Source organism: Eschrichtius robustus, chromosome 14, assembly GCF_028021215.1.
Source record: "Eschrichtius robustus isolate mEscRob2 chromosome 14, mEscRob2.pri, whole genome shotgun sequence".
NCBI lineage: Eukaryota > Metazoa > Chordata > Mammalia > Artiodactyla > Eschrichtiidae > Eschrichtius > Eschrichtius robustus.
This window is the reverse complement of record NC_090837.1, coordinates 20,749,095-20,760,980: the sequence shown is the minus strand read 5'-3', so window position 1 is coordinate 20,760,980 and position 11,886 is coordinate 20,749,095. Positions and strand designations below refer to the sequence as shown.

The following is an 11,886-nucleotide window of genomic DNA, read 5'->3' as shown; positions in this document are numbered from 1 at the left end:
AGTTGTGAGAAACCCTTCCAACTCAGTGTGGGGTTTGGTCCTTTCAGGTGGTCTTTCCCAGATGATACTGGAGAAAGGAAGGACTTGATGTAAGTTAACTGATTATTCCCTGCAAGGCTAGCCATTTTGGGAGATGGTGTAGTGTGGTGGTTGAGTAAAATACTCTGACCAGGCACATCAGGCTTTGAATGTCAGGCTCACCTCTAATTAACTGTGGAATCCTGCATAAATTACTCAATCTCTATAAGCTTCAGTTTTCTCATGTAACATGGAGATGGTAATAACACTTACCTTCTAGAGTGGAGATTCTTAGTGTTAAGAGAGATGGTACTTGTAAAATGCTTACTAGCACAGTATCTGGCATATACGTACTTGGTGAATGTTGGTTCTTGTTTTCACTGGTTCCTTTCCTTTAATTAGGGCACAGCTGTGTATCAGTGTTGGGCTGAAAGTTGAGCTGAACCATGCTGCCAGCTGGGCGCCACTAAGTGTCTCCCTTCCCATAGCCCAGCCCTTCTCCTGAACTCCCATGGCAGCCCTGGCCCCAACCACATAACCCGAGTGAAAGCATGGAGGCAGAACATTGCAAGTGAGGCAACCAGTGTGATCAGAGCAGGTTTGTGGGTACACATATGTATGGAGGTGGGAGGTTAGGTTATAAGGAGGGGTGGGGTCAAGACTACTTGAGAGGGTACTAAGGACATAATTAGAGGTTTTAGACTGGGAATAAGGAATTTAAAGGGATTGCCTTGATAATGCGAAATTGACTGGCAGAAATCTTTGTGTGCTGGACTGGACTAGTGAGAATATGGGGAGAGGGAGGGAGTGGGCATATAGCTATAGAGGAGAAATCTAAACTCGGTAACTGACTGACTTGCTCTTTGGAAGAGAAGTCAAAGATTATTTCAGTATGGATTACAGGGATGATAGAGAAGGGTAGTCCCTGAGAAAATCGAGAAGGGAAACAGATTTACAGGAAGACAGAGTTTGATTTTAGATGTAGTGAGCTAGAGCTTCTAGCAGGTTGTGAGGAATGAGGATGTGGGATTTTCCACATACTCAGCCTTTTCCAGTACTTGTTACTCCTATTACCTTAGTGACAGTTTCCCTCTCATAGTCTTCCTAGAGCCTGGGTTTAGCACTGTCCCCACAGCCAGGAGATAAGCCTCTCAGGCCTGGTATCCTAGTCACTTTGCAGGGCGTAGACCTTGATATCACTGGTACATTCATGATAGAGGCCATAATTTAGAACCTACCCCGGCTCTTCAGAGAGACATTGGCTTTCTGAGCTATGGGATTTCCAGCAAGGTTTACTTTCCAGCCAGGGCATATATTGGGTTTTGGGGGAATCCTCAGATTCACTTCCATTGGGCAATGAAATGCCAGGATGTTGGGGAGAGAAGGATGCTGAAATCCAAGTTCATCCAAGGCCTCAGGATGTGCTTTGAACAGGCCTTGCTTCCATCATTCAGCACCCTCCCCTTCCCCCATCGGTGGCCCCTGGTGTTTGAGGAGAGCATTACCCTACCCCTCCTTTCTCTCCCTTTTGGGCTCAGACTTGGGAGTTCTGGGAGAGAGGTACAGTCTTGTATTAGGAATGCTGCCTGGGTAGGGCCACCGAGGAGGGTTATTCCTATAGCGCAAAGCTTTCTCTTCATGAACTCCAAGGCTAGAGTTGTTTGGCTATCACAGCATGGCTTGAATTTCCTGTGAATTTCCATTTTTCTTTCCTAATCTTTTATAGCACAGCTAATCAGACTCACTATCCTGTGCCATTAACTAGTTAGAATGCTTTTAGCTGTGTTAAATAGCAGACGCTAACTTATTAACCAGCTGCAATGGAAGAAAACTTGGTCTCTCACATAAGTTTTCTGGAGCTCAGATGGGCTTATGGTAGCTGGTATGTCATTGAGGATCCCAATTCTTTCCCATCAAGCTACTCTTGTCCACTGCAGTTTGTTGGCTTTGCTGGGCAGTTGGCTCCCCTCACTGTCGAAGAATGTCTGATCAGTCCCAGGCTTTATATCAGTATCCAGAGGATACTAAAGAGGGCTGAGTCTTATCTTTTGGGGAAGCCATTTCCTAGAAGCTGCCCAGCCTATTTGTCTCTGCGTCTCATTCCCATTCTTGAACCAGTTGTTGATAAAGGGAATAGAACTATTGAATCAGTTTACTCCAATAAGTTATCTTCATTCCTGGAGTTTGTCTCTTTCATTCAGGCCAGTGGACCTGACCTCCCTTCCATCTTAAGAGCCTGGCTTATAAGATACTTAACAGCTGTCTCCTAGAAGAAGGCCTGGCTGTACTTTCCCATTTTTTTCCCCCTACTTCTCATTGATTACTACTAACTTCCCAAGTACTGGCTGCTCAACTGCTTCCTTGGGGGCGGGGGCACTATTCTTTCCTACCTGACCCCCCTCCTTAACTTCCACGAGGTTCTCTGTGGCCCTCTGCCTTTTTACTTTGAGGAGGCCTTGCACATCCTTCCAGTCTTGATTGCTTCTAAACTCATTTCATGCCTGCTAGACTTCCCAAAGTTGCTCCATGTAAGATATCTTGTTAGCTGAGACATCATGTCATCAAGTCCTCCTGCCCTTACTCTATATCTGGCTTTTAGCTCCTGAAGACTGCATTAACTTCTTTTGCCTCTACTCTTCCATTCACCAAAAGTTTTAAGATCTGTGCCGTTTAGCTTCTGCTGTGCTATTCTTAGCAACACTCCTTTATTTCCTTCTGGCTCCATCTCACCAGTTATTGGCTAATGACTTTGCCCTCTGCTTGGTGCCTGCATTTGTTCATTTCTGTCACACCAGCTTCTAGTCTGAAAAGGAGGCCCTCACTGGCAGCTTCAAGCCAATCCTCCCCACTCTACACCTATTAACTATTGGTTCAACATGAAAGGTAAGGTGAAAGGACACACAGGAAAGATGGAATTAGATTCAGGTGTTGTGTTCTGCCACTGTTACTTGAGATTGTTTTCCAGCTTTTGTTTATAGAAACAAAGCATTTGTGAGAATTCTAAACAGGGCTTATTTCTGAAGTTGAAGAATCACTCAGCAAATCCTACTGCAGGGAGGGAGGGCTAATGAAGTTGAAGTACTAGGAAGAGACAGACCTCATGCTCAGTTCACAAAGCCAGGTTTGGTTGAAAAGCAACCTGCTTTCTTGTGTTCCTGGAAGACTAGGGCAGGGTGGGCAGCTCCAGGTTTATAGGCTGCACCCTTAACACTCAGGCTATTTTTCACCCTTGTACTCAAAATCCACCCATCTTGTTCATTTCACCTGTGAATCAGAGAATGGCCTCATTATTTGATCCTCTAGTATGAAGTCAAAGTAGCTTTGATGGCCCTAAATAGACAAGTATCGAGATACTGGGTGAGTTAACTTGAAGAGCTCAAGAAGATTTGTCACCTCAGATTGGTGGGACTAAAAAACCTTCAGCGAGGAAAGGGGACTTGAGGCCATAGAGTATTATAGTAGAATCCTTTTCTCCAATGTTGTGCATGTAGTTAAGATGAATAATTAAAATAATTGTGAGCTGAGGAATGAGGTAAAGCACACAAGAAATCAGTTAACACAGGCACCAGAGTCTTGAGGGAAGTTTTATATGGAAAAAAATTATGGATTGAATCAGAACTCTAAGGCCCCATTTTTCCCTATAGGGGACTTTGACCTGGAGAACAGGAAGGCAACGAACTGTTGACTTTTACCCCAGTAAACAAATTGTTTCATAGGTGGGTTTAATTTTAGAAATTGCACACCATCATCTGGTATTATTAGCCACAATCAATACTACCTGTAAGGTCAGCCCAGCCTAAACTGGCCCATTGGGGTCTTTAAGGCTCAAGAAAGAGGGCCATAGCTCCTTCTCCCAAATGGGAGTTCAATTCCATGAGTTTTAAAGAAAAAACTTTTAAGATAATTTCCCTCAAAGAACCTAGTGAAGAGGAAGGGATTCAGGAAGAAATAAACACAACAATGCCATTCACTTCATTCACACACTTAGCATATGCAACTTTAATCAACCAAAAGAAAAAGTCCCAAATGTACAAGTGAAAAAAAATCCATACTGTTGACACAGGCTTAACTAATATCAGCTACTTTTATGTACAGCTGTATAAGTTCAAAAAAGCTATCCTATATGTATGTACAAAAGTTGTTTATACACAGGTCTGTACATAAGGGTCTATACATTTATTTCCTCAGAACCCTTAAGGTGCCACCTTTTGGTGAAGACACCAACACTTCATTCACATATCTTACAAAAAAAGACTGTTTCCTGTATTCAGGACTGACAACACTGCATCCTGTATTCAGACCATGTAGGCGCCACTCGATTGGTTAATAAGTTCCTTCCATCATAATGCAGACAACACCAGGTGCCTGGGTGCCCTTAAACAGCTTCACACAGAGTGCTACAAAGTAAAAGCCCATAAACCAACGTGAGATGAGGAAGCAGAGTCCTGACCAGGGTGCCACCAAAAGGTCCAGGCTTAGACAAGCCTGCTGCCCTGCTCACTGTCGGTACTCCAGTTCATCTACACTGATGACTTTGGCAGGCATGGAGGGCAGGGGCTGCTGTAGCACATCTGAGCCAAACCATTTGGCAAGGCCCACGGGGGAGCTGCTCCTCTGGCTGGGGCGGTGCTCTAGCTGGGAGTGCATATGAGGCAGGCCTGACCGGCTGGGCACATTCTGAGGCGTCGTCTGAACGCTGACAGCAGCTGCCTGGGAACCAGACCCTGGAGGATGAAGAACTGTGGCGATAAGAAAGAAGGTTATCATTCAGAGCACAAGGAGGGGAGGTAGTTCTCCAGCAGGCCCTGCTTCACTCAAATCCTATCCATGAAACTCCAAACAGAATTCTTTACCATGTGATTGATTCTAGGCTTCTTTAGGAAATTCCTTTGCAAAATGCCAGAAGACAGTACCTTGGAAAGCTGAGCTATTCAGAAGCAATCCATATTGAGAGCCCATCCTAGATGACATGCCTACTACTTCCCAAGACAAGCAGAAGCAATGACATAAGCTGGTGAGAGAGCATCTACTCTCGGCAGTCCCTATGCTGAATCTGTCGGAAGGATTCTCAGCCTCCTCTCCCCTAAGAGGCAAAGGGACAAAAGAAAAAAAAAAAGCCAGAGCACACCTGGCTCTCCCACTGGCTTCACAGGAATTCCAAATCCCACAGAGGTCGGTTTACTTCATCCTATTCTCTGATTACACCCTTATCCCAGTCTTGCTAGGGTGAATGGTCAGTGTCATTTTATCCCCTTCACTGGAAACTGGTTCAAAAACTTTAAGCCTGAGCCCATCCTCAGCTCACCTGGCCCATTTCTGAACCTACCTGAGCGCTGTAGCTGCTGTTGCATCATTGCCAGATGCAGAGGTGTCCCAGGACGAGGGTTTAGGAGAGGGTGACTAGTGGCAGGTAAAGGGTAAAAGGGTTGACCCAGGATTGGGCCAGACAGTCCCTGTAAATGAGTCAGGTCCATCCCAGGAGGAAGCACACCTATTGGGCAGAAAGAAGAAACTGGTGAGAAATAATCTACCTGGAAATTTTCAAGCCTGACTATACAGTTTTGCTAATCAGAAAGTTTATTAAGAATGAAGAATGCTCAATGCTAGGTTCCTGATCTTTTAATCGACTAAGGGATAGATCAGATTGGACCCACTGGTTAAAATGGAAAAAACCTAGTAACATCTTTTTAGGGATGAAAACCTTCATCAGTTCTAGCAACTGTCATCATGCCAGGTCAGAAACTCACCAGCTTGGAGCAAACTTGGAAGATGCTGTGGATGTACTCCCTGGGCCAGCATCCTTTGGACCAACCCTGGGTGAAGCTGGTGAGCAGGCCGAACGATGGGGACATGGGGGACAAGGGGGACTTGGTGGACAGGGCGGAGAAAAGGTGTTCCTGGAACTGGAGATGCCAAGGTGGGTGTTTTTCTCCCAGTTGCTTTAGGTCGATAATCTTGTTCTTTGGTGTAACGATTGGTCTGGGATAGTGGGGTGGAACATGAAAACCGCTGTAGGGTTGATAGTTTGGGATTTGTAGTGGGAGAAGAGTCTCGATCAGCAGTGGGCATAGAGCTGGATGACAGGAGGGTCTCTGTAAGGATCCAGAAAGAGAATATTTTGGTATTGGCAAACTTTTCTCAAACACATTTTCCTCCCAATGATCCAGTAACTCATTTCTTAGAAAGCTCACAATCCTTATTTGATCCCCTCAACAGATTTAGAGGATTGCATTGTAGGGACCATCGTTTGGCCTTATGAACAGGCCTAGTCAAGGTCATGGGTAGTTAAGGACAGACCTGGGAGTAGACCCCAAGTTTTCCAGTCTTCCAACACCTTGCTGCAAGAGTTTATTTTTGCTACACTCTAAAAAACCAAAGACTCTGAAGTTGTAAATGAGATAACTTTTAAGAAGCCCACATCTTTGTTCTTATAATCTTCCCAATCCAGGAATAGCTATGGGCAAGCAAGCCTGGCATATCAGGTCTGGTGGTCTAACTCAGTTGGGCACCCTGGTCTGCCCATATGCCTGTGGTCTGCATCTGTGTGGGAGCTAGTCCTGTCCTAGTCAGCTGCTTGGGATTAACACGCTTTCTAGTCTAAGGGGAAAATCAAGTGAGTAAAATTATGCAAATCCATCACAACAGAAAGCTTAAAGAGTAATTATAGTCTGGTGAAGGAATCTGAACTGCCTTTTAGTAGGACCAACAGGATTTCCTTTTTTTTTTTTTTTTTTTTCTCAGAAGCTTTCTCACAGGCAAAAAGCTCTCAGACCAATACTCTAGACCTATGTAAACCTCACTCATTAGAATGTTTCACTATGTCCTTAAAATCCCAACTGTGCAACCCCTAAAAACCTCTTACATTTTCTACATATTTATAAAAGGCTCTCACACACCTCCCATATGCTTCACCCATCGCACAGATTTTATTGGATGATTAGTCTCCACAGACTGGAGAGAACCTTCCAGAAATAAACCTGGTTGAACTTTTATTAATTTGCCAAATAAATGTACTAATATTTCAAGCCAAAATAAGGATCCTAAACTAATGCTTGTTCTTCCTAATACCAGCACTCATGCCTGCCACTGTTAGATGGGTCAGAATTTCAAGTGGCTGAAGTAACTGTGAGCTGGTCCAACCCTTCTCACTGTTAGTCTTGCCCAGGGCTTTGCAGGCTGATGCTCTGTCACATACTTTATTGGGCAGTACATCCTCAACAGCTCTGCAGTACCTTCACTGGGCTTCTGAGTGTCCTCTTTACTGTCACCAAGAGCTGCTTTTCCAGATGCTGGCTCCTCCTTGCTTTTCTCTTTGCTCTCGTACATCTTACGAATCACTGAGGTAGGAGTGAAGGAAGGAGAAAGCTGCAGAGAAAAACAGTATTAACACATTCTTTAAATGCCTTTCCTAATCAACTGGCCAACTACTGAAGCTGAAGAGTCCCCTTCTGGCTACATGTGGCAGAGGCCAACTCCAACGTTCTGGTCTCTAGCTGCTGGAAGAAAAGCAACAGGATGGGCCAAATAGGCGGTGGCCCAAGTGCACCATCCCATGCTCACAATTTCATCAAAACCTAGATTTAGCTCTAGCATAAAGGTAGTTGAAGCACAGAAGCTTCAACCTACCTGTCTGCGGTGATGGGGATCTGCCTATGCAGCCTCTGCTTCAGGATTAGGCTGGAAAGGGGGAAAGAACATGGCCAGAAGTATACCCTGAAACAGCAGCCCTCCCAGCTAGGAAAGGACATTTCAGCGACAACCACAGAACCTAAATTTCTCTATACTCCTAATGTTTCCCATCAACCTGGCTACCAGAAAATCCACAATTATCTTCTTAAAGGTCTCCTCAGCCACCAGTACTCACTATTTGGGGTCATTTGTTCCCACCTCTTTATTGCCTACTTTTACATTGATGATTTTATTATGCATGCAACTTTTCTCATTAAACAACCCCAAATCCTCGATGATAGGAGACAGGGCATGAATTATGAACAGAAAAGCTCTTAGATCCTGCCTTCAGGGTGCTTGGTGCAAAGACCCACTTGAGGTCCTGAAGTACAGAGCAATAGTCTTTTCCCCTTACCAGCTTTGACTAGGTGATTAAGGTCTGTGGGGGGATGAAACCTAAAAAAGGTAAATAATGCTGGTACACGAGTCGGCTGTAAAACTTGAGTTGTCACCACAAATAAGCAAACCTCTCTATCCCGGCCTTAACTTGTATTGAGACCTGAATCTGAATTTGTGAACTCCCACCACGTTTCTCTCGACTTCCCATGCTCCAAGCCCAGTCACCTCACCTCCCATCCTTACCCCTGTCCTCCCCTGCTCCCCACTCCAATTCTTCATTCGTTTGAACATATCACACCACCCTGTATGCTCTGGCCCTTACTTGTCTATCTGCTGGAACACACTTTCCCCAAGGTAGGGGCTTCACTAGAACTTAGAATCCTAAGAGTTAGACTGTATCCTGAGAGGGGAGGACCTAATAAATAGGCAGGTATAAAAGTCTATTAAATCACTGACTCCTGTGGAAGGCACTCAAGGACATTTTGGGGTACACAGTGATCCAACATAGGCACAACCAAACAGGGAGAGGCCTAGGAGTCATTCACAAAGGCAAAGGTCACTGACCATGCTTGTGATGGAGGCGGCTGGGGCAGGGGAAGAGGAATTCCCTCCGTGCACAGGTGCTGGTGACTTGGTCACTCGCGGTTGCCTGTGAACAAATCAATTATCAGTGTGAGCCCCAAGCTGCTCAAACTCCAAGTTCTAAAACCACATAAAACTCAAGGCCAGCCTAGGAAGCATCCCATTTCCTTTCTTCAATTCAATTTCCCAAGCATTTAATAAGTGTTTAACATATGCAAAACCATGTGCTAAGTTCTGAGGAAAGACAAAAGCTTAATGATACATGGTCCCGGGCCTTGTAAGAACTCTCATCTAGTGGGGGAGATACTTAATAACCTAGGGCAAACAAGGCATGTCAATATTAGGGTACCAACAAAGTACAATGGGAAAATGAGGGGTAGAAGGAATGAGAGGGTACCCCTACAATGCAGGGACTTTGCAAAAGCTTCTCTTGGAAGGAGCTGCATTGAGTGTGCCAATGAGAAACTACGGACGGAGAACAATGATTCAGGTAGAAGGAACAGGTACAGGGACTCGAGAAGGCCTTGGGAATGTAGGGTTATCCAGGGCTAGTGTGTAGTTTACTTGCTGACTATTCCAGTGAGGTAGGCTAGGGAGGGCCTTTATTCTGTAGGGCAGGCTGTGCTCCAGAAGGTAGGGAGCAACACTGAGTAGGCACAGTGCCTGGCATAGAACTGAGGCTCTGTGAGACACTGGTTCAAGTCAAATAGAGCACCAAGACTTTGAGCTATTTTAGGACCCAGTTACATGCAGCATTTCCCGCTACTCCTGGTCTACACACAGGGTTGGTCCCAGGCTTCCCAAATAAAGTTTAAAAGAGCAGACTTCCCTTCTCTCCCCAGACATCCTACTTATTCTCTCTTAACTTGGAAGAAAACAGGAAACAGTTGATCATGACATAAACAGGCTGAGAGAAGAATGAACTATGTGAGCTCACTGGCTAATCAAAGCTTCACTGCATTTCAGCCATGTCAGACCTTGTACTGCAAAGGCCAAAGCTCCAAGTACAGTCAATGATTCTGGAAGTTCTCTGACTCATAAGCAGATGGGAATCCTAAACTCATGGCTTCTTTCCAGTCTGTACCAGGTAAGCCCCAGTGCTGCCACCCTGAGACTCTGAGTATGACGACAAGGGGAGAGAGAGACAGTAGTACTCTGGGTGACTAAAAGGTAACCTCCAATCTGGTGGTTCTGCACGACCTATCATTTATTCCTTCTGATAAACATATTTGAGCACCTACTATGTGCTAGACACTGTTCTAGGTGCTGGGGATACAGCAGTAAACAAAACAAAAATCTCTGGCTTCATTACATTCTTGTGTTTGCAGGGTAGAGGGGTTACTATGGGCAGGGAGACAGAAAAAAAAAAATAATATGTTAGAAGGTGATAGGTTCAATAAAAAAGTAAAGCAAGGCAAGGAGAAACCATGTCTGTTGGGGGACACAACTGTGTACAGGGTATTCAGGGAAGGCCTGCCATTTGATCTAAAAATTGAAGGCTCCACCGACAGTGACTTGGATCTACCTGCTAGCTTCAAGTTAAGTCACATTTAAAAAACCTAAGTTCCTGTATCTGTAAAATGCAGTTCTTTACCCCATCTACCTCACGGAGTTGTTGCCAAGAGCAAATTAAATTGTGGATATCAAAAGTGCTTTGAAGGTCAACAAATCGTTATGTTGTAGAGAGAAGTCCAGTGAAGGGGCTTGGCAGACCAGTCCTGAGCTCTCTGTTTAGGCTGAGGGCTATAGATCAGATACATTTATGCAAGGGAATGGGGTACTTACTGGTCCCAATGTTTTCTGAAAGTTTCAACATACAAAACCAGCTAAAGGAAGACACTGAGACAGCAATTTTAATAATCACATCAAAACAAATACGGCTTAAGTACCAAATACTATATGGGGCAGGAGTATAGTGTTCAAGGATGCACATTTTGGTGATAAAACTAAAAATACGAAGGTGGTGATTACTTTTAAAGACTGGACAATGGTCACTTCTGGAGAAAAGGGGTATTATTGAGATAAGGCACAAGGAGGGCTTCTGGGTAGCTAACAAGAGTTTACCTTACAATAAGCCATATATTTGCTTCATGCAGTTTTCTGCTTGTTTTATTTTACAATAAAAAAGAACAATATTGCTACCCTTTCCTCCCCAACTTATGGTTCATTTCATTTCACTACTTGTTGAAATTAGTGGAGAGAATGAGAGGAGAGTGAAGTCAATAATCATCTGTTAACAGCTCTGATCAACAAACCTGAATCAAGGCACAGTTTGATACTCAACAAGGAATCTGAGGGGGAGGAAGCTAGGTATAGTTTTACTTTTCATCATTTCATAAGCATAACTGCAAATAAGTAGCTATGCTAGCTACATATGTAAAAAGGAATCCGTTAAATGAAAAATATAAATAAAATTATATAGGATGAAAAGCCTATGCCCCTGCACTAGAATTCAATCATACAATTTCCTCTACTGAACATTCGGGAGATGGAACTGTCACCATATATTGTATAATACATCAGTGTGTAAAACAGAAGTTATACTATGGATAACTAATTTGCAAATCTCCACAAGGGTAGGATTAATAATTTACCTGTTTCTGAATCCATCTCTGGTTCTGTCCACCTGCGGTTTGCCAAAACCAGGCTGGTAGAAGTTTGCTGCCTGTACTGCAAGGTCATGTGGCAGGGCCAGCCCCTCCAAAGCTGCCTGTTGCAATTCTAGCTGGCTCATCTGCTGAACAGAAGTGGCAGAGGTGGGGTCAGCAGAAGAATGACAGTCAGTGCACTTTCTACAAAGGTCTCTCTTTGCTCTTTTGGAAAAGGTATGTTTAAGCAGCAGCTGAGAGATACTGCAAACCTGACTAAACTGTGCTGCCATCCACTGAACAGAATTTTAGCTATTTAAGTATGACATAATTTCACCAATTTTCTAGCCTTCACTGGGCTTGAGTTATAATTCAAAACCACTTCCAAGCATTGCAGCAATTTAATTCTCTATCCCACAAGCAACAATAAGGGTAAAAAGCAAGCAACAGATTAAGTTTGAGAAAGAGCTCAGCCAGACCTGGGCTGTGACAGGGCTCATGGGCTTGCGCATGCCTTGGAATGGATCTCCGAGAAGCTGCTGTGGTCCTGGTGTGAAACCTGTTGGGAAGGTTAAAGATTCAGTGCATGTCAAGACAGCACCTGTCCCTCCAAGAGGCATTATCACCAATG

The 11,886-nt window shown here is 44.3% G+C and overlaps 1 protein-coding gene across 5 annotated transcripts in view; it reads right to left on the bottom strand.

The window, feature by feature from the left end:
• Positions 1-4,003: 4,003 nt before the first annotated feature.
• The window catches only part of EIF4ENIF1 (eukaryotic translation initiation factor 4E nuclear import factor 1), a 41,377-nt gene continuing 33,494 nt past the window's right edge, over positions 4,004-11,886 (bottom strand). For 4 of the 5 annotated variants that reach the window (XM_068563768.1, XM_068563767.1, XM_068563765.1 and 1 more), the window contains exons 13-19: positions 11,735-11,814; positions 11,262-11,404; positions 8,650-8,734; positions 7,251-7,383; positions 5,766-6,110; positions 5,345-5,509; positions 4,004-4,757 (exon numbers count right to left, since the gene is read on the bottom strand). In XM_068563768.1, coding sequence (XP_068419869.1) covers positions 4,516-4,757; positions 5,345-5,509; positions 5,766-6,110; positions 7,251-7,383; positions 8,650-8,734; positions 11,262-11,404; positions 11,735-11,814 — 1,193 coding nt within the window. In that variant the 3' untranslated portion in view covers positions 4,004-4,515. The remainder of the gene's footprint in view (positions 4,758-5,344; positions 5,510-5,765; positions 6,111-7,250; positions 7,384-8,649; positions 8,735-11,261; positions 11,405-11,734; positions 11,815-11,886) is intronic. The other variant, XM_068563766.1, reaches the window with a different exon arrangement.